Raw genomic sequence first — 22,446 nt, forward strand, 5'->3', positions numbered from 1 at the left:
CTTTGGAGAAAAACTTTAAAGAGGAATTAGTAGATGCAAGTTACAGTTAAGTTACTGTGTCTCCAGATTGTGCTTAAAACACATCTGAAATTGATCTTTCATTCTTTCCTTCAGAGAGAAAAAGAAAGAATTGGAACGTGAAGAGTTGTGGAGAAGGCTGGAGGAGTTAAAGCTTAAGAAAGCAATGGCAGAAAAGCAGAACAGCACTCACAACGTGCTCAATGCACACAATACAAGTGCCAAATAAAAGAAATGACCACCTCTACTCGGCAGACATTCTTTTTTGTACCCTTTTGAAATATATAAGGATTTGCAAAAGAAACCTCATCAGTATAATGGAAACAGCCAATTTTTTCCTCTGGCACATGTAAAGATTTGAATTTAAGTACAGCAGTTAAGTGACGTCATTACCACAACATATTGTAAATTTGTCCAGTTATTGATATATTGTCACTTCCAGTGTTTCATAGAACTGAATTATCATCCTTAATGAGTGAAATAATTATGGGAGTGGTGAGAATTATGACTTGAATTTTTGATTGTGTTGCACATAGGTGGTATAGTTTGCTACGTACACATTTTTCCTTGTTTTATATGTGCTTTTCACATTGCTGCATACTTTGGTTAAGATGATAGAAAAGGCTTCTAGTTGTGCTGTATTTTCTCAAATAAAACCAAGGTACGTTACCAGTAACTTGAGATATTCAGTATATGCCCCTTACAGCATTGAAATGAACTTGGAGGCAGAGCTGTCCTTGAATTCCTGATTGGATTCAGATTTAGATTTATACAATGCTCACATTAGAAAGGAGGGGAAGGTAGGGAGAGAATCCGCTGCAACAGGTTGGGGTGACCAGTGCCTCTGCCCCATTCCTGCTGCCTCTTGGTTCCTGGGCTAGATAGGGATTTCCTCCTGCTACAGCTGAGGATGGAGCTTCCTCTGGAGAGCCCGTCAATGATGCTCCTTGTCAGCCCAAGGACCCTCCAGAGTGGTGCAGTCTCCAAGAGAAACACATCTTGGATGTTTCTGCATTAGTTTTAGCATCTCATGGACTGAAGAATGAGACCAAAATTGGCATTAGTTTAGTTTGGGGGTTTTTTTCAGTAAGGAGGGAAGAATGTCAAGAAATTGTTCCTTATTTTCTTTAAAGAAAATGCAGTCTGTGAAAAGTTGACAATAGAAGTCTTGTCTGTTTACTTGATCAAGTATTTTTTCACATCTTTTATCAGAGTACCATTCCAATCTCTTAAATTGCAGTTGTGTGGAAAAATTTTGTAATGAAAGATCTTTGGGGAATTGAGCAGCATTCAATAAAGTCTTTATGTTTGTATTTAGTGCTGTACCTTACATTTTTGTGTTTCTGAAGACCAGGAGAAGTAGAACGGCTGTTGCAAACAACCTTTTTAACGGCCCAGTGTGGCTTTTCACTGAGTGGAAAAAATGGGAAAGTCCCTGCTACACTGTTAAGAGTCAACTGTATTACACTTGCAGACAAAAACAAAGCAACAAGTAAGTAGTTGTTTCATGGAGGGTATGGTACTGGCAGTGCCTGAAGGGAGAGGACAGTCACACAGGCACGGCTCACCTTGGTTTAGTGCCTTTTTGCTCTTAAAAGAATTAAGTTCCCAGTGTGTGACAAACTTTGTCCTAGAGCCTAAATGAAAGTAACTTCCACAAATGTTGGGGACCCAAACACTTCGCAGGGGTTCAAGGAATAAACAGCTGCCATTTGTCATTGTTACAGGTTTTCCCCAAAGTTACAAATAGGGACATCAGCCTTAAGTAATACAAAAAACAACACAGGAGCTGTAAGATAGCCATCCAAATTGTGCAACACTTGCTGTCAGGATCACTCCTATAAATAGGTATGTAAAAGAAAGGTTTCTTGGCTGGGATCACTGGCCTGCTCTTGTAACATTTCCTTATAAAACAAAACATCTTGACAACTGAGACGTAGTGACTGAAGTGGACTGCTGTGGGAGTTTATTGAGGGGGAAAAAATAGTGCATACTGCAAAAAGGAGTTTATTAACTATGCTTTCTACTCACCCCACAGCTGCAGCTATGTTGTCTTCCAACTTACCTTCTCTGACCCCATTAGCAAAAAAATATGAAGCAATGCAGAAATGGTTCCAATAGTTCCTAATTTTTCTTGTATTTTTTGTAAAATCCAAGAACGAGCTGCTGGAATACCATTTGTTCAAGGACCAGTTGGGTGTTCCTTTGGCACTGAGGCATCAAGAAAGCTCAGTTGTCATAGCACAGGCTCTCAGGTAGCAAAGTGAGTGAGGGTTTTCTGGATGTGGAAGGGTTAACTGTGGGGTATTTTATCCATCCCTCACCCCCTGCCTGGTTTCTGTCCTGTCCTATCACCCAGGGATGGAGTAGCTCTTTTTCCTTCAACCATGCAGTGTTTGGCCTTTGCTGCTCCTGTCCAGTTTAATCTCATCCCCTTGCTGTGCACTAGCCTGAGCTGTTAGAAGCCATCATTGCTCCTGTTACTGAAGATAACTGGGGACTGGACACCACCTTTCTCCCATGCAACCATCTTTGTACGCTGATTAAACATTTCCCCCCAAGAAGCCAGTGCTGCTATTGTGTTTATTTTACTACAGTTACTTGTTGCTCCCCTGTTTAAGGCCGTGTCTGGTGAATGCAGTACCTTAATTTGCTCTGGAAGCCAGCTGAAAGTAGGAAATTTTGTCCCCAAAGGCTTCCTCAGATGCCAGAAACAAGAAAGGATGGTGAGGGGGTACTTTTGATACACTTAGCCCTCTAAATACTCTACTGGAAGAGGAAGGAAGAAGCAAAGTGTGAGTTGGCATCCTTGCAGCAAAGCCTTCAGAGCAAACACACAGTGGTGCCCTGTTCCCTGTAGACTCCACACGTCCAAGTCAGGCATCTCAACTAACAAGGGACTTATAAGGAAGAAAAAGACACCAGCACCCCAGCACAGTTAGTGAGCAGGCATTCCCCAAAGAACAGAGAATCACAGTTCCATGCCCTGCTGATGAAAGACTATTTTTCACTTCCTCAGCAAAGACTGCCAGAAAGAAGGATAAACAACAGCCTGAGACAGACTTTGAGATCAGCCACCAGCTCAGCCCCCCCGTTGTCCTGTTGCTTGAGTTTCCTTTGAGCTGGACTGATCAGTGATTTTCACCTTATCCTCATGCCATACCACTTCTGCCCTCCAGTAAAGCTCCTTCCAAACCTGAGAGCAGGTAGTTTCAAAGAAGGCACACAATAGATTACCTGAAGTATTTTTTAATATTAAAGTCGTACTTTGATTTAAAGATGACATGTAATAGAATTCCAGTGTATTTTGTTTCAAAACATACTTCAGAGAGCCCAGGATGTTTTCAGAGTACTTCACCTTCCACTAAGTGCCATCAAGGCAGTGACTGTGCTATGGGAGCAGCTCACAGCTGATGGAGCAACTAAAGGGTCTGTCTGAGAAACGTTCAAACACTGTCCACTTTTCCACAATTTACTACAGTGATGACTTTCTGAACATTAGTGAGTTCCCTCCTTTCCCCCGGTTCCCCCTGTGGCAAACTTGTTAAACTCGGACTAGAAAAGCATGAGTTTGTTAGACCTGTCCTAGAGTTAGCTCCTTCTGCAGTTCCAAGGCCAGTTCACTAGGCTGTTCTTCCAGCCAGCATCTCTCTGGAAGAAAGCATACCTGGTTTTCAGCTTTAATTGCTGATTGCAGTTCATTCCAGTTATTTTCTATCCCTCCTGCTATGAAGAGTTAAAAGGCAGTCTTAGTCTCAGCTTATGTGGTTCGTTACTTGTCGAGTCCTCTTCAGATGCCTTCTTCGGATTTTGATCATCCACTTAACACTTAACTTGGCAAAGTCTGCTGCCTTAAACAGGGCCAGAAAGATACCACAAAGAAGAGCAATCATGTTCCAGGGATTTGCTGTGATAATCTGAAAGAGATGACAAATATTAGTCCCCTCATCTGCTTCCACAGAGGTGGAGAGGAGTGAGATGCATGGGAATAGGCTCTAAAGGCCAAGGAGGTGCCTGAGTCCTGCTAGGACAGCAGGAGACCAAAGGATCAACTCCTGTCCCACACAGTCTGCATTCACACTCAGTGCTGGGCAAGAAAACACCAACACTGTAGATTTTGCTGCTGCTGGGACCTTGGTTGTCAGGTAAATACAGTACCACATTTTATTCTAATGAATTTATTCTAATAACGGATTAAAAATACACCAGGCTATTTTTATTATTTCAGCCTAGGTTTCTTGTCAATTAATAAAAAGTCATTAAATCAGATTACCCAGTAAGATTTATTAAAGCAAAAAGTTCAGCCCTGACCTGAAGCTACTCTTTGCTAGAACACAGGGGGACAGGCCCTTTCCTTAGATACAAGCAGAATGCTGAGTGTCACCAGCCCAAGGAAAAGCATCAGATGATCCTGACCTCCACATAGAATGCATTACTGGACATAAGGAAGAGCCTACACTAAAATTTCAGATGTATCCTTACTCTTCCCTGCATTTCTTCTTGAAGGGAGGTAACAGAGGCAAGGACATGCACACACAAACCACGAGCATGCACAGTCAGACAGTGATTCAAGAAGGGACTAGTGGGTCACTCACGTCCTGAACAGTCTGTATGAAAGGATCTTTCCATTCAAACACCACAAAGAACAGCTGGTCACTCCTTGGTTTAGTTCTCTGGTCAATGTAGTTAACCACACTGGTCTGGGGAGAGGGAAAAAAAAGTGCAGGTTACTTTCTTCAGTGGTCAGTGAGTCTTGTGCAACAGAAAAGGCTGTGACAAGCTGAAAATACCAGACCATTTAGGGACTTCCACCACAGCCTTTCTCTACCTAGAACAATGGGCTGCCAAAATATGGCGAGGACAGTTTTCTCCCTGTCTCATGTACATATTATTTTCCTATTTCTCACTCACATCACACTACAATTTCTACATTGCCTTTCAGGAGGGGACAGTTAATTTCCAAAATTCATTTACTTGCAGTAATACAATATTTGGAAAATTCTCATGAATTAATGTTAAATTAGTTTTATTTCCCAGAGAACCACATAGTGGTGGCAGGAAGAATCCTTCTTTTTGAAAAATGGGTTGTAGAATAGACCAGAGCATTCCAGCAAGTGCAGAAGGAACATGGAAGGAAAGAAGCCCAGGTGTTAACCAAACCCATACTTGCCAGTACTGCCCATTAACTAGGTCACCACTTGAAACTAACACTGCCCAGCAGAGAGCTGTAACACAATTCCAACAGGGAACTGGGTTAGGATACCAGACTATGTTACAGCCATTGGAAACCAGAGTCTGGGAACCACAACCAGGAAAATTATTAAGACATTGGGTCCCAGGAAAGCACCTGTACTGTGCCACCTGCCACCAGCCTAGGGCACAAACTACACAGGGTTTGTACACAGGCACTAACCAACACAGTTTGAACTGCCCCCTGCTCCTAGGAGACAACACAAGCTGCCCAAGAGCCACACAGTGACCTCAGGAAAGCACAGTGGTGGAAGGACTTCTCCAAACCTCCAAGGAGTGTTTACATCTTGCTGTGTGCAGAGGGGAGTACTGCTGCTCATCCTGTTTAATTTTGTACTGGAAGCAATGAATCCAGCAGCACCGGACTTTGTATCAGGGTTGTGACATGAAAATGAGACAGATGATGGAAGAACATGCCTTTCCTATGTTTTGTGAGCCTGGTTTTCCAGGCAGAGGATGGCTGAGTTGAAAGTCTAAGCAGACCACTCCCTTCATCTCCTTACAAGCCTTCCCACTGTATGAGGGAATGACGTGCCACAAAAGCCTCCAATCTACCATGGTGTAGTTTCTCTACAAACACCTCAGGGTTTCTCTCAGTCTTCTCCACAGTCACAGCCTTGAACAGATTTTAGGCTGCAGACAAGTAGAAGCAGGAGCTAGAACACTATTCATGGCCACTCAAAGCATATGGAGATTCCCCAGCTCCTGGTTTCTGGTCAAACACCTTTGCTGCAGACTTGCCCCACACTTGTACAGCTCATTTCCTTATTGCAGGGTACCAGCACCCCAACCACACTCATCCAAGAAAACTGCATACCAGGAAACAAACAGCACACAAGGCTAAACGAAGGGAATAGGAAAGGAAGAAAATACAAATTAATGACTGCTGGGCTAGTTAGCACAGTGAGTGACTGTTCTGCTCGACCTAGTATTTGTATCCATCTTCCTGGTATGCCAGCTCCCAGGCTGGGATTTGAAAGGCTAATGGACTTCCTGGTGCAATCTGAGCAGGTGCTGTACTGTCAAACAAAGCAAGTGCAATTTATGTCTGAGTTGTGTCAATTTCTGCTGTATTATTAATAGGGATCTGATTCCTGGTTCCTAGGTTTTATTAAAACAAACAAACAAACAAACCAACCCACAAAACAAACAGAAAATCCGAACCAGCAACAGTGTTCACTTAGTCTGATGATCAGAGTCCATAACTGCTGAACTAAAGAAATGTTTATGGCCACAAAAAGCTCTCTTTTTTTTCTGAATTTGAGCCAGCCTTTTGTTTCCACTTTGAGACATGTTAGACTTGGGCACACAAAGGAGGACTTTCAAAAACCCTGCACTTGGTAAGCACCAAATAGCAAATGATACAGAGCTGTAGGTGATGAAGGACAGATGGACAGCTGCTGTCAGTGCTTACATGGCAGCAGCAGACTGATGCATTCTTTCCTCTCCTCCAAACCAAGGTATTAATTTGGGACTTGCATGACTCTGGTATTTGCCTCCTATCCTTCTCTGGTGGAGTAGGAGGGTAACCTCTCACAGTCACAGCTCTGTTTTTTTCTTAAAGCTGTGCCATGTAACATCTAACTGTGAGAACTAAAGATAGAACTGAAGATTCTGCTTCATTTTGCTCTCCCCAAAACACTCTTTCCATGAGTACCATGGACTAAGAGAAAGTACCATCTCTGAAAGAGACACCCTCTGGAAAGGACAGTTCTTAAAATTTTCTTTTCTCACCACCAGTGAGATACTTTCTTTCCAACCAACACTGGAAGCAAAACAAACTCAAAACACGGTCATTTTCCTGTTCATTAATATGAGCAGAACAGGAATGAAAGTCAGGAATATCTCGTTTCCTCTCTAGATAAGCTTGCATCTTCCACCTGCATATTTTCCAGTTTTAAATGATGTGAGAAGTGATGTTACTCCATGTTTCTAAGGACACTGAACAGCTAAAAAATCCAAACCCAAACAAAAAGCAGACATGATAATGCTACAAAGGATACAAGCCTTACATTTACCTCTTCATCCCAACATCAGTAGCAATCTAAACAATACGTCCTTCCAACAGTAACTGTTGTTTAGACAATTACTTTGGCAACTGCTCTCCACCTTGAACTACAGGTAGCTGTGTTAATATTTCTATGTCAGTCTCTTGGGACCCTTACCTCAGACTACAAGTGTCATAACCCATCTGAGGCCTGGATTTCTGGCCTCCTTGTTAGGAGACATTTTCCTGAGCTCTGTCACGAGGCCATACCAACATCTGAGCACATCAAGACACTTACACTTCTACAGAATCCCTCCTTCTTGGGCAACAGTGTGAGTAACTAGAGTGAAAACTGCTCAGTGTAAAGTGGCATAGTGGATGCAATGAAACAAAACACAAACTCCCATAACATTATGAATTCTTATTTTCTTTGTTTTTTACCTCTTGCTTGAATTCAACAGTCTCACTACCATCTTCTTCTTTTGTTTTGACCAAGGACATCTTGACCCAAGTTCGGAAGCCTCCAGAAAACTTCCAGCTGGAGTATGAGCTTTCACAGTCCTTCATGAATTTTGCTTTTTCTGGACTAAAGGGAAAAAAAACCCATTATTTTACTGACCAAACTGAGCACTGTAGACAGGAGAATGTCAGACTCACAGGCACTTCAAACTATGTTCACAATTCCTTTTATCCTCCACCTGCTAAATTCAACATATCTAAAACATTGTATGTAGTGATGTTTTCATAAATGGTAGCACTTCACTGGTGCATCCTTAACTGCAGATGGCTTACCTGGTGCCCTACAACCCTGGAACTGTGCCTGCCTGTAGGGAATGTTCTGCCTCACAGGGAGTTTATCTCTACTCATCTGTCACCTCTGGGACAGAAAGGAGCAGAGTCAGGACCTCAGGAAACAACTCATCACCATGTTAAGAAGCAAGAGACAGCAGGAAGAGTCTAGAGGAAGGACAGGGTGCTTCACCTCATTTCTGGTTGCCAAATAAACCACTTGCAATGCAGACATGCTTAAAATGCCTGAAAACTTACATTCAGGATATTCCTATTATTTTGGAAACACTAGCTTTGGTGTAAGGCTCCTACCTGCAATGACACTGCTGTTTTCCCAATATGCAGTCACAGCTATTTGCAGCCCCCAGAACAGCAGGATTGCTTTGTGTGTTTTGGTTGGGTTGGTTTTTGTTTTTTTTTTTTTTTTTTTTTTTTTTTTTTTTTTTTTTTAATACTGTGACTGGAAATCTTTAAGGCTCCAACATCCCTCATGCTTCAAGTAACGAAGAGGTAGCTTTAAGGCATATCTGGTCTCATCTCTTCTCTACCAGCTGCACAGGACATAGCTTAGAATTAACCATGCCATTTACTTGGAGCTCCTTGGTACTGTGATTTTAGCCATTTTCATGTCATCCCTGTGAAATTAGCCCAGACCTGCAGCTGCTTCTCCAATAAGGTTTCATTTGAGAAGAAGGGGTAAACAAACCACTGTGAGAAGTCATGAATCATTAAAGGCTGTTTTTCACTAAGATAGATTTCAGGTTGTAGAGATGTGCCAGGGTATGTTGGTCCTTAAAAGGGAGGAGGTTTTGATCCAGACTAAATCCATCTACCTAGGAAAAGGGAAAGAGTGTTCTTTGCTTTTAAGGCAGATGGTGTGCATAACCAGGCTTTTATGAGATCAAGGTGTTTTGGTCTTCCAGGAGAAAAATGCAAAGAAGTAAAGAAGAAAAACAGAGGTGAAGAAGCAAGTTCTTGTCCCAGAACAGGCCAGTCAGGAAGATTTGTCTGGCACTGACTGGACTTGGCAGTTTTCCTGTTTTTTGCTTTAGTTTTCAAACTGGGGACTTCTTTCCTTCCTACAAACCAAGGTGGCCTGTCTACAAGGACCAAAAGGACTGCACTGATATAAATACCACATTGATTGCAACTCTGCACCACACCACCTGCTTAGGCTTAATAGATGAATACACACATGTCCATGAGAAGGCAAAACCCAGCAAAGCCATTCTCCCAAATCAGGGCTTCAGACCCAAACACAGAATTCCACTGTATACATGCACAGAAAAGAGAAGGGTTTCTGGAAAGAAAAACTAATACACCTTGCTACCTATCAGGACAGGTGCTGCTCCCAGGGTCTTGTAGGAAGTTAGGAACATCTTTATTTTGACATGAGGTCACTAAATGACCCCAACAGGATGGCACTTCTCTACCTGCCACAGGAAAGACGTGGGTAGAGCCTAAGGACAAAACCTCTGCTCCTCACCAGAGCAAACCAGTGACACAGGAACACCTAATCCAACAACTGCTTCCCCCCTTGGGATGTGGGCAGAGCAGCAGCTGAGGGGACAGCACAGGGGAGCACACACATAATTAGCACTCTGCCAGCCAGTCATATGCCTAATGGCTGGCTAAATACAGCATCCTAGAAAAGCTTTCCAAGCCAACATGGAAAAATGAGGCAGGAAGTTATGACACAGAGTTGAATGTTACAGCCACAACTTCCATGGCAGGCAGACAGCAGCAGTGTGCTTTGCCTTTGACAGTAATTGTACACTTGGAAAAGAAGGATTAATAATATCTTAGGAGAAGCGATCTGAGAGGCACCTCCGTAATCCAGACCATTGCCACAGAGTGAGGGGAAAAAAAGGGGGGTGGACAGGACAGCAGAGAGGCACAAGCTTTGCACAAATTATAGCAGAGGGCAAATAACACAGATTTAAAATCACACACAACCAAGTGAACACAAGACAGGAAAGGGATTTTAAGCTGAAAAGCAGTTCTCCAGGCAGTTTGTTTTAATTCCCTCTTCACACCAAAGAGAGACAACCCACATAAGCTACACCTCATTTTTTGTTGCCATTTGGTGTTTTTCCTTTTCTCTCCTTTTTTTTTTTTTTAATCTGTGGGAGTCACTAACCTATTTCTGGACTGGGTTGTAGTGCTGCAGTGGATCCTTCTAACACCAGTGTCTGTGGACCACCCCATGAGAGCCAGAGAAGTTTAGGACATCCCACCAGCAGATTCCAATGCAACAGCAAGAGCCAAACCCACTGATGGCTCAAACCCAATCTGTGCTTATTGCTTTTGTGTTTCCTGAGAGCAGGAAAATCTCAAACAGCCCTGGCATCTAATAAAGGTTGGTGTGGTACCATGAGTCTCAACCCTTCTATGTTGTATTTCTCTGCATGCAGCAATCCAGATCAGAGACATGAACATGGAGCTCTGTTTAGACCCTTAAATAATCTCAGATCTCTTCACACTGGTATCCATCGTTTCACAGGACCATATGTTATTTGACATGCTACACTAACAATAGTTTTGTCAGGAGTATACTCAGAGGATTTTCTTCTAAACCCCATGTATTAGCCTAATGACAGTTCAGGAGAGGAACTTGTATTTTTAACCACATATTTTGGGTAATTTGCAAGAGTTTCATTATTTCACTCCCTCCAATTAATATGGTACAGACAGCAGCTGCCACTGCCTTAAAAAGAAAAAGAAGCCAGCAGCATCTCCCTCCAGCTCAGAGGCCAATAACAGCACACAGTGCAGCAGTGTTCTGTGGAGACCAGAACAAAACCAGTGAGCAGTGCCAGTTTCATGGAGTCTGATCCAATTTTAACAGAAGAGCTGCAGAGAATAAAGCCCTTAACAGAAACAACTGGACCTTGCTTGAGCCCTCAGCACTCACTACACCGCAAAAAAAAAAAAAAAAATCCCTTAAAGGTACAAGTCTTTAGATGTCATTTTTTTATTGCTTGTGGCACCTCTGGTAACACTGTACTTGAACTGCTGGGCACAGTGTTATTCTGGGCTCTCATAACCAGTGAGACACTTTGTCAGGAAAAGCAGTTAACAGAGGCCAGTAACTGAAGTTTTCAGGGGCTGTATGGAAGGACACACAACAGTCTCTACAGATATCTTAATCCAGACTTCCCATCAGCTAAATTTAGCATCTGCTGATGAACAAGAAATCATTTCTATTTTCTCTTCTGCTGGAAGCTGGACAGAATGAGTGCTCTACACAAACACAGTGTAGTTTCACATGCACTTTTCATAGCCAGGAGAAATGTAAACTCCCAATCTGCCCTAAGCCCAGCCAGTTTATGCCAGGACAGCAAACACAGTACTGAGCAAGATAAGCCACACCATTTGTATTGAGTTTTGGAGGATGCTGCAAAAAAGACATCACTTGCCTGTTGCTCACAGCTGTTTTTTTTCCTGAATTCCATCTAGACACACAGACCATTTACCACTAAGGCCTTCATCCCCTTGCTAATGCCACCATTCACCTGGGTTAGTTCAAAACTAGTTTTAACTCCCATTCCTACTACCTGCCTCAAGCAAGCACAAAGGCTGCATCCCCAAACAAATATCCCTATTTTCCATGTGCCTTCCAAGGCTTGAGGATGCACAGACTGAGCAGTTCATCCTGCCCTAAGCCAGGTGCAACACCAGGGGTGGTCTCAGGCACTTCTTGTGTCTGTCAGTATAGAAAGAGCTGAGCACCCTGCTGCAATTGGTCCCACTGTAAGCGTAGAGCACAAACCATAAAACCAGAAAAAAACAAACATAAGGAAAAAGCAGCACCTTCTACACTACTACTCTTAACAGGTATTCTCCCACCCCAAAATATCAATGCCTAAAGTACCCAGAACATTAGCATTTTATGAGGTGCTTCAGTGCAGTTACAGAAAACAGACTTAGGATGTCTTCAATGAAGTAGAAATGCTTTGTGAAAGGCAAATCCAGCTAGCTGGTCTTTGGCCACCCAGAGGTATTGTCTCTGAACATTCCAGTCTTTGATCCACTTGAAAAGCATCAGTATGACCATGTCCAAGCCTCTGAGACAGCCTTGCTACAATAAAATCTGTTCTCTTCCCTCCTTCACCTCATTTTGTTCTGCATAGATCCTCTATCCCCTGTCCCTTTTCCACTGAGCATCTATTATCAAGTTAAAGCTTTCTATCAGGTGTCACTGTGACTAATATTTCTTGACTAACTATTAATCTGGATCTCAGAGAGAATAACAGAACGTGAATTTAAATTAAAGCAAAAATTAAACCATTAAGTATGAAATTTATTCTCAAAAGGTGGGGAAAAGAGTGGGTCTTTCAACAGAGTTCAAGGCAGGACTGATTTCATTCTTGTTAAAATTAGAGGGTTGATTAGATACACCAATGATACCAATGTCAAACCAATACAAAAGCAATTTTGAAAACCCCATATATGAATTTACATCATTCTGCAGAATCTCAAATGAAGCCAGTAATACAAAGGGTGAAGTTAATCTTTCAGTGAAATCACAACATAGCAATCTAGGGATCTAACTTCCACAGTAATTGCTTTAAAAACCCTCAAATGGTACAGATATATTTGTGTTCTTGGTGCACTTCCTGACACACTACCCAGGACAGCAAACCTCCTGATCACCCACAGCAGCAGACAGCAGGAAGCCACCACAAACTCCAAGCTTTTAGAAAGTGCAGCAACAAATGAGTTAAGCACAGCTGAAGAACAGTTTATGTCACTGAAAAAGCCCTCAATGCACTTTTTTAAAGGTCAGATTAGTAAACAAAGAAATGAAAGAGCATCAACATAGTCCAAACATTTTAAAAAAATCATAAAATCCTGCCTGGTTTTTTACTGAAAATGCCCTTCTTTCACAAGTATTGTGACAGTAATTTCAATGCAGCCACAGGCTCATCTCCCCTTTACATACCTGCTGACAAACTCTTGGAAAGAAGAAAACAGCAGGTAGTCAATGGCACTAAAATCTTGGTCTGTTTCATTTAAATGGAACTGCAAAAACACCAGCTCCCTTTTCTTCACATCACGAGGGCCTTGAACAACCAAAGCATACTTCTGAAAGCAAACAGAGATGGTGAGAGGAGCAAAGGAATCCTCATTTCCTGTTCATTAATTTGCCATCTGGCACTAATACTCTATAGAAATCTAATACACACAAAGAGTTTCTTGGTTGCTACTAAGTACACATCTCTTAAAATACCTAACAAGAATGCCACTTGAGTCCCTCCTTTTAGTTTAAAAAGGAGGTTTTAAATCAATATTCAGCGTTTAAATATTAATATTTAAGTATTAAATATGGTCATTTGTGGGTTGTGGACTTTTGTTTACACAGAAGCAAGCTTCTCCGCTCTTCTAAGGGCAATTTAAGACATACTTAGCACTCAGTGTACCCACCTTGCTGGCTCAAAGCATTTCAGTGTAATGAAACACTTGGTGCCCATTTAAGATTCTTCCAAGTGTGAAATAAACATGGTATTTAATTCCCAGCAGGAATTCATGTATGAATTCCCAGCAAACATATAAGAGGAGATTAGCGATCCTCCTTTAATGGATACTGATATTGCTTTCAATCAAAGCTAGATTTACAATATCAAGGAAAATGCTTCCCAGTGAATTTAGGACAAGAATGAAGTGAGAGATTCACTGTGAAAAATTACTTATTTTATCCCATTAAGGGTTTTGTGCTGCACACACCCACAGGACAGCTGATTTTCCATAACCCATACATACTCTGACTGGGGTCTTTTACATTTCTGAAAACAAAATGACAGATGGCTTACAAAAAATCCATACCAGAAGGAAGGAATTTTTTTTACAGCATGTAGTACATACTTTTACTTTCCAACAAGATTATTAGCAGAAAATCCACACTGAATAAGCTTTGTTCTATTACATTGTTATTACCATAGTTTGATTAGTAAAAGGATCTGTGTAGTTGATCCTCTGAGTGGTGCATTCAATGTCTCCTGGCTGACCTGGATTTATCAGAGGTGGAATGTGATCGTAGTAATGATGTTTGCAGCTAAGCAGCCGAGCCTTGCCTGGGTAAAAGGCAATACCTATTTGGGGAGAAAAAAATATTTGAGAGCACTGATTTCCTTCCTGAGGACATAGATTTTCATTCTGGAATCCCACAGGATACTGAGCTGTCCTTAAGATGCTACAAAATAATCAAATTAAACCACACACTTCCACATTTTTCTGGAGCAGGACAAAAGCACCAACTGCATCAGGACAGAACCCCCACAATGCATTGAATAAAAATCAGCGTTCATATTTTGTTAAAACAATTCAGGATTCATGGAAGCTACCAAAGTTTTCCTAGTCTTCTCACAAGCCAGCAGCTAATCCATCAGTCCCTCTCAAATCCAGATGAATCTGTAAAATATGTTAGGTAGCATCAAATGGGATATGTAGCACTTTAGGTTTCAGATATTAGCGTTTAAGACACCAAGTGTTAATTGGAAATCATGTACATTCCATACACGACAGATCAAAGATCACTGGCCAAGCTTATAGGAGTGAAAAGATGCTCTTCAGAATACAGCATCTTCTGTTAACTGAATGTGACATCATGATAAAAATCAGAGCCATCAAACACAAACTGCTACATCCCTTATTATTTACATCACTGGGTAGGGCAAGCAACTACTCCTGGATGGAAACCCACATATGCCATAAACCTCCTGTTCCAGTCCAACAGTGCATTCAAACAACCTCAGCCATCTCAGCTTTGGAAGGCTGCCAAAATACAAGAGCCAAACCTCAAAATCCTTTTACACCACCTATGCCATATTTATTATTGGAGATAAGTTTGCTGGAAGATAATCTAGTTCAATTAAAAAAAAAAAAAAGTATGATTGATTAGATATCATTAACTCACAACTGAGATGACCTGCCCACCAAAATGTGAGATGTCAAAGCACTCAGCATATCTCAAATGCTTTATTCCTTTCTTCAGAGTTCCATGCTTGCAACTTGCCATCTTATAATTTTAATAGAGCAATAAAACAAAGGACTACATTGATTTAGGTTCTCTGATCTGCAGGGATCTCCAACAATACTTTTGGATTTATACGTATGCTGCTCTGTTTACTTAAAATCTACTTATTTTCTTCCTTTTGCTGTATGAAAAGCTCCCATGAAGGAAAAAATAAAAAGGGGAAAAGCTTGAGTTTGCTTGCTCTAATAGTCAGATTCCTATGGCCCAAAAAACACAAGACATTACTTCCAGAGCTGGGCCTTACTGGCCATAGAGAAAAGTAACTACAGTAATTTGGCAACAACTCAAAACACCTTTCAGCCACAACTACTGAAGAGGGCTTTTGGAAAATGTGGTAACACTTCAAACAGAAGTGTTATTGTTAAACTGGAAACTCACTGATGACTGACTGAGCTGCATTTGCTACCATGGCTCTCCTTATGAATGGCTACTGGACAATTAAAAAGAATAATAACAACAGAACTCACTAGGCAAATATGTTCCCGTGGAGCAATTCCTCCTGCAAACTGCAACACTTTCTGCTGCCACGCTGCATTTTTATGCCAACATTGTTCCCTGCAGACACATCACATTTTCATTGCCTACTGATGTAATACCACATTGTAAACAAGGCAGGGTGGAAGCAGAAAGTGGTATTGTGGTTATTTTGTGGTTGATTTGAGAAATTCACCTTCTTTACTGTGAACGGTATCTCATTGCCCAGCACAGCACTGAGCTCCTGAGGCACATCCTATGTGTTACTCTGAATAATACAGTTTGGTGAGTATTTCCAAAAGGAATTATCTTTCTCCCCTAGAAGAAGACTTATCCTAGAGTCTGAAAACACTTCTTAACTATGACTTGTTGCATAATTCTTGACAGCTTCTGCCATTCATGTTATTGGCATGGAAGCTCCCAAAAATCTCCTGTACAATGTTAACATTTCTGTGCAAAGTCAACAAAACTTTTTAATCTAAAGTGAGGAAATTAAAGACCCGGATCAAATGCACTCTGGGCTCTGGAGAATGAGTGTCAAAAATTTAAAACAATTCAAGAAAAACATGAACAAGAACTTGACCCATTTTCTTGTTACCACTCTTACCAGGTGCATCATACAAGGACACTTCCTTGTAAGTGACAGACATCACTGGGTGCTTCAGCTTCTCCCTGAAGTCACTGATGGTTTGGTAGACAAGGAACACAGCTACAGCCATGAGCAGCAGATAAATAAACAGGAGAATTACTGAAAAAACATTCTTTAGGCAGGTCTTGCTGAAACGCAAAGAAGGGGTAGTGGTACCCAGTTCACCATCTGGAACCAAACAGAATATGGGTTGGTACTTTAAAATACAGGTAGTTTTGCTGAATTTTCATTTAAAGATCAATCACGTGAGAGGAAAGTATGCCTCAAACTCAGCTTGATTTAAAAAAACACAGCTAATTCTGGTTTTGATGATCAGCCAGGCAGATGCTTCCTTCTCAAGCATGAGGTGTAATCAACTTAAGATTGTGCCTCTTTTTCACATGCCAGAATTTGGCACTTTGCTGAAGGCCACTGCAGGCAGGAAACAAGGTTTATTTTCAAGGACCACTAAGAAACAAAGTTTGAAGTTCACAAGAAAGTCTGCTGATGGTCAATCTTCACTTCTGGAAAAAAACAACTCCTTTCCCCCCATTTCCAATCTAAAGTGATTCTTACACACACTCAGCACAGACACCAGTGGAGTGATTTAATATTCTAATGCTTACGCCCAGCTCTATGCATTGCATCTCAACCATGGTAGAAGTCACTAGGTATTTGTTACCCTCTGGTTCATAATTCCTTGTACATGTTAAAAACTTTCATAGAAGGATTCTTCCAATTACAGCTAGAAAGAGACTGACCAAACACCCCAAGAGCCTCCTTTTCCTTCAAACCTCGTTCTCTTTAAATCTTCACAGTAGACTCACACACAGTCAAGACACTGCTTTACTCATGCTCCTTACATTTGCCATTTCTTTTGACAGTACTTCTAAGGAAAAGGCTCCTGTACTCTTGAGTTACTCATCATGTTCTGTCATGAGTAATGTACAGCTGAACACACAAAATTTTATGTAAAATCTCAATGTAAGAAAGGAGATAAGCAGCCATGCTTCCTGCTGACTGTTCTGTGTGCTGTCATCTAATGAGTCAGGTCCTGTCAGGCCATGCCACACACTGCTCTCCAACTCTACAGTTTGCTGTTCGTGTCTTCCCACAGCAACCATGAGCCTTTCAGTGAACCCTATTGCACACATAACCACTTAAAAATGTCTGTGGGCAAGTTACATGCCAGGAGATGGCAGCCAAGGCAATTAGGACATTAATATACTATACATAAAATTGCACTGCTGAAACAAGTATGTCTTGAGCAGCTGCATGGCATTTGGGCCATACTCCTTCCAGGCTGGCTAACCTCAGCACTCACACCTGAGCTGCAGTAAGTCCATTTAAAACTGCTCCATGCCCTCCAAAAGCAGCCTGACATTCTAACTAAGAATCTATTTAAAAGCATCTATTCAATACTGTACCTTGCTCATGTAAATCTGGCACAGACTCTGCCTGGAACCCACTGCCACTCAGGTGAGACACCACATCAAGGAAGATGACATACTAAGCTATCTCAGAGTCAGATGTGCTGAAGCTGTTTTGATTGAGCACAGCTCCTGACAAAGAAATATTCTCCTATCAGTCCTTGGAAAACCTCCTTGGATTCCCATCAGTACTGATTAATGTAAAATAAATAAGTGAAATTACTGAAATAAGTAGTGAAATTAGTGTTTTGTTTACTTTCAGAAGTGCAATAAAATAACAAAACCAAAACAACCAAAGCCACATGCACCAGCAGCTAACAGGCCCTAAAAATCAGTAATTTTTGGGTCAATAGTTCTCACCTGGTAAAATAACAGAGCTGGAATCTTCATGAACTTCCATCTCTCCTTCTCTCTCCTCTGTTGGATTTTCAGATACCTGCTCCACATCTTCCCTCAGCTGTGTAGTTAAAACAGTGGTTCAATTTCCAAACATGCTCTCAACTTGCAATTGTTGGAATTTCTATGGTACAAATAAAAGAGGCTCCAACTAACCAAATACACAAAAGCATGCCCCCAGTCCAAGAGCACCCAACATCTGTTCCACTTGTTCACAAGACAAAGGCTACATTTCTGTAGACTTAGAGCCAAAAATTAAGTGACTTGCATGCTACAAGTTTAACCTTCTACCCTGCTGCTTCAACAATAACGTCACCTTCCCATTCAAGCTCAAAATAATTACTTCCCCAGCAGCTCCAACACACTTTAACCCCACAATTAGGACAATGTTCTCTGACAAGCGGGAACTTCATTCTGTCACAGAAGAATGTATTTTTAGGCATAAAGAAACCACAACACATACCAGCAAACAGAGCATTAGCACTTCTTAATAAAGAGGTACAAAAAGCACGAGATGCATTTTGACAGGTGTAAAGGCAAGGCACTGAAATAGTCTCAGCCACACAGGTGGCTGGGTCATTATTAGACAACAGTCCAGTATCTCTCTATTTCTGGTCCTTATTTGATCTTACTGTGCACATTATTATATATTAGTGGTTATGCAACTAATTAGTCTTCCAGTGTTTCTGAAACACCAACAGAGACCAGATGTTTTCTTGTTTTGCTATTCAGAGGTCTAGGCTCAAACTGCCAGGCCACTTCTGTCAGAATCAGAAGTTCGTCACATCAGATTAGCATCACATGACATTGTGAAGCACTACAGATTTTATACTTCATAAATACAAAGTATCTCTTGTGTGTTTTCCAAGTTTGTTTTTGTGGTGGGAACTGACACAGAGATTACAACAATGCACACCCATTAGCTTTGTTCCTGTTTCAAGGAAAATGGGGGCACAGTTAATGCTGCAGCTGCACTCAATGCAATTAAACACTACACCCCTAACTTACACAACAGTAACATGCATGTACCCATAAGGGAGTGCTTTTATTTCACCCAACTTTAATTCAGTACTGAAATCATCATTATGCCATTACCAGATCATCATTAGAACCTATTAGGAAAGAGTCGACTCATTTTATGTTTTCAAAGTTTGACGTAAAGTCTCCATCACCTCCCGCTGTATTTCTGTATTCATTTCCACCACGCTGAGCAAGATGAAAGCAGTTACCAAGCTGTTTTTAAATGCTTAATACATAAATGAAGCATGATTTCCCACAGCATGAGGCAAGAAGTGAACAGGTAACTTGTAGGCTAAAAACTCAGCTCATGTGCGAGACTCTTTCCAGGGTCCAACTGAAGATACCTTTTTCAATTATCACCATAAAATAAGGGAAAATTAAAACTCTGCTCCTTTCTGTAGGAACGTGCTGGTTCTGTTTGATTATCTGACCCAAAATAGGGTACTCTGACCCAAGAAAGGTACTCACTGTACCTCTTGTACTAGTTATACTAAATCAGCTGAGAAACCAGCTCCAATTATACTCATGCAAATTGCTGATACCAGAGCTGACCCAACAAATGTAATATAAGTTACATAAAGCCACTGCAGTTCCTCAGCTGACCCCCACACCTCTCTGATTCCCCAAGTACCGGCTGGGGTTGACTGAGGTTATTGGGAAGGTAAGTGAATTCTATTTCTGATGGCAAGGAGATCCCAACACAAGTTTAAAAAGTACAAAATAAGAAACATTTCCTATCCTCTCAAGAGGACCTACGGCAACTTTTTTCAACAAGCGATAGAAAAATTATCTTAGAGGTAATTTCCAATCAAAATGATTCTGTGATAGGCCCAGAAAACACAACCTTTCAGATGTTTCCTAAGAAACAAACAAAAAATCCCAAACAATATGCAACTATGTTTTCTTATCCCGGTTCACAATGTTTCACAAGCTTTTCACACATAAAGCCAGAGAAGGACTGCAGGCAAGAGCAGGACTACTGAGTTTGCTTCAGATGCAGTAAGCAGGTTGAGCTGATGTGTAGGACCTGCTCCCTAAAAACAACTATATTTTACTGCAGATCCTGAACACCTGAACTGAGAAGAAGTCACCAAGATCCCAGCACTGTGCATGGCTCAGCCACTGTGTTCTGAGCAGCACACAGCACCCTGACTCTATAAGGCAGACCAGCACAGACCTACAAACCCAATCCCAGTGACTGGGAAGCCAGCACAGCACTACTGCAGGACAGCTGATTCCAGTTCACACTTGCCACTCCTCCTGGATTTGGGAATTCTGCCAACAGTGAATCTGGTGCACGCCAAACAGGTTCACCCTCACAGGCCAGCCCTTTGATAAAGGGTGAAGCATGGTGCCAATCAGAAGGAATAGAGATTGCAGGGCAGTTAAGTTTGCAATAGGATGCAGAGCAAGGGCAGGATGGGCATGAAGCAGGCCTTCACTCAGCATTCTTCTGGCTTCAGCACACACACCTGAGGGAGAAACAACCACAGGAACCTGCCCATGTCCCAGCAGTTCTTTTTCAGTCCTATATACAGAAAAGCACTGGACAAACAGAAGCTCAGAACAGGTAACTCCAGCCATCTGAGCATCCCTGCCAGGGGTAGAAACAACTAAGACTGCTGAAGGTGCTGGAGAAGGAAGGGACACACAGCTGCTGCACTTACACACACACACACCCTATCTTGACTCCTGCCACAGTTTGGGATAAACCCAAACATATGGAGCAGTGTCAGTGGTGGCTGATACTTAAGGTGGAAACACAACATGCATCATCCACTTCCACACTTCAGGTACTAATGCAGCTTCATTAACTCTCTCAAGTACCTTCCCTAGGTACAAGCACACAAGTCAATCCAATCTTGACAGTGATGGGCTAAAACCCTTCCTACTGGATAAAACTCCTTTAAATAAAAGGAGAACTTGTTAATACAGGCTTTTTGCTGATCTGCTGACTCATCACCTTCCAACGCCTTCTAGCCTGGCAAAAAAACCCCAAAAAAACCAGAAGCTGAAACTAAACAGACAGTACCACACTAAATTAGAATGTATTATAGCTGAGCCTCAAACCACCCGTCACGTGCAGACGAAGGAAAATATCTACATCCCTTTTGCCTGCAAGAAACAAACAAAAGTGCTCTGCTGTAACTATCTACCGCTGCTAACTTGGCACAAATTGCTTGTGGGTCTATTAGGAGAGAGAGGAACGAGCAAGGAAGTCGGGTTTGAGCCGAGCCTGTACTTTGATATGCAAACCAGACGCTGCCTCGGGCTTTTGGCAGTGTGATAAAGCGTCCTTCAGTTTCGGATGCGGGAGCTCTAGTACCCAAGTCCCTTCTCACACCCGACAGACCATCCCCCTGCTAGCAAACCCCGGCTACAGAAGCCAGCTGTACGCACCTCACGCACCTGAAACAACCGCTGCCCACTATTTGGACCACGTTCACAGGTAAAACACGGAACCGTGCCGGAACCGCGCGCACCCGAGCCACCCGCTCCTTCCTGCAGAGCGCAGCTGCCGAGCCGAGCCGAGCCCACGCCGGCTGTCCCCGCTCGCCGCACGGGGAGCCCCGGGTCGGGCACCGGCGGCCGGTCAGCCCCCCCCCGGTCCCCCGTACCTCCTGGTAGGATGCGGACACCTCTGGCTTTGGCATAGCATCGGCGGGAGCGGGGCCGGGCAGCGCCCGCTGGGCACCGCACGGGGCGGGGCAGCCACGGGCAGAGCTGAGCCGGGCCCAGCTGAGCTGAACCGAACTGAACCGGGCCGAGCTGCCCCGCCCGGGCAGGGCCACGCAGGCGCCGCCGGGACCCCCGAGCCGCCCGGCCCTTCCCGGCCCTGGGCAGTGCCCGCCCCTTACCGGGGCTGCCGGGAGGTGTAGTCCGGGCTACTCGGCACACGCCTAAGGGGCTGCTGGGGAGGTTGGTGGCAACATCTGTCCCTCCTCAGAGGAGCCTTTTCTGCTTGGCAGCGCAAACTCTGCTAACACAAGCAGACTTGGAAAGCCGGCTCCCCCAAGCTGCCCAAAATATTGGCCTTTTTTTTTTTTTTTTTTTTTTTTTTTTTTTTTTTTTTTTAATTTTCCTGAGCTCAAGGATGTTGCCAGAACACCGGAACGCCAGGCGTACTTGACCAGCAGACAGAACTCCTGCGGGAGTCCTGGAGTGAAGAGGTCATCACTCAAATTTGGAACCCTTTTCCAAGGTCTCAGTTCAAAAATAGTGTTCTCAAGGGGGTCAGTGCCAGAAAGCACAGAAAGCTCAAAAAAACCCCAGGTTTCTGGGATCCAGCATCACCCACCCACACTGTGCCTGCAGCAATGGGGCACTGCAGGAAAATAAAAGCCAAAACCACGTAAGGACTGATTCACGAGCCACGCGGCCACAAATACCTACAGTTTTGTGGGGGTTCTTTTGTTTT

At 42.7% G+C, this 22,446-nt stretch overlaps 2 protein-coding genes across 3 annotated transcripts in view; one reads left to right on the forward strand and one right to left on the reverse strand.

Moving 5' to 3' along the window:
* The window catches only part of PPP2R5A (protein phosphatase 2 regulatory subunit B'alpha), a 41,984-nt gene extending 40,673 nt beyond the window's left edge, over positions 1-1,311 (forward strand). Inside the window, exon 13 of the mRNA XM_062490422.1 lies at positions 115-1,311. Coding sequence (XP_062346406.1) covers positions 115-247 — 133 coding nt within the window. The 3' untranslated portion in view covers positions 248-1,311. The remainder of the gene's footprint in view (positions 1-114) is intronic.
* A 2,009-nt stretch (positions 1,312-3,320) lies between these two features.
* PACC1 (proton activated chloride channel 1) lies at positions 3,321-22,086 on the reverse strand. Of its 2 annotated transcripts, none has more exons than XM_062489286.1 (8): positions 21,647-22,086; positions 17,973-18,069; positions 16,162-16,263; positions 13,982-14,136; positions 12,990-13,132; positions 7,697-7,841; positions 4,614-4,718; positions 3,321-3,935 (listed from the first exon to the last, which is right to left on the reverse strand). In XM_062489286.1, the coding sequence occupies exons 1-8, from the start codon at positions 21,680-21,682 to the stop codon at positions 3,774-3,776; spliced, it is 945 nt and encodes a 314-aa protein (XP_062345270.1). In that variant the 5' UTR covers positions 21,683-22,086; the 3' UTR covers positions 3,321-3,773. The 2 variants fall into 2 exon arrangements, with proteins under 2 accessions (XP_062345270.1, XP_062345269.1); XM_062489285.1 differs by having other exon boundaries at positions 16,162-16,371.
* Positions 22,087-22,446: the final 360 nt, after the last annotated feature.

This window comes from Cinclus cinclus, chromosome 3, assembly GCF_963662255.1.
Source record: "Cinclus cinclus chromosome 3, bCinCin1.1, whole genome shotgun sequence".
Lineage (NCBI taxonomy): Eukaryota > Metazoa > Chordata > Aves > Passeriformes > Cinclidae > Cinclus > Cinclus cinclus.

Bases quoted from the DNA above. Each gene is read 5' to 3' on its own strand.
- PACC1 (XM_062489285.1), bottom strand. From the start codon at position 21,682: ATGCCAAAGCCAGAGGTGTCCGCATCCTACCAGGAG. The intron at 16,372-17,972 runs GTGAGAACTATT...GTTTGGTTCCAG, and splicing joins CAGCTCTGTTATTTTACCAG to ATGGTGAACTGGGTACCACT. The intron at 7,842-12,989 runs GTATGTAAAGGG...TTTTCCCTTTAG, and splicing joins TTCCAAGAGTTTGTCAGCAG to TCCAGAAAAAGCAAAATTCA.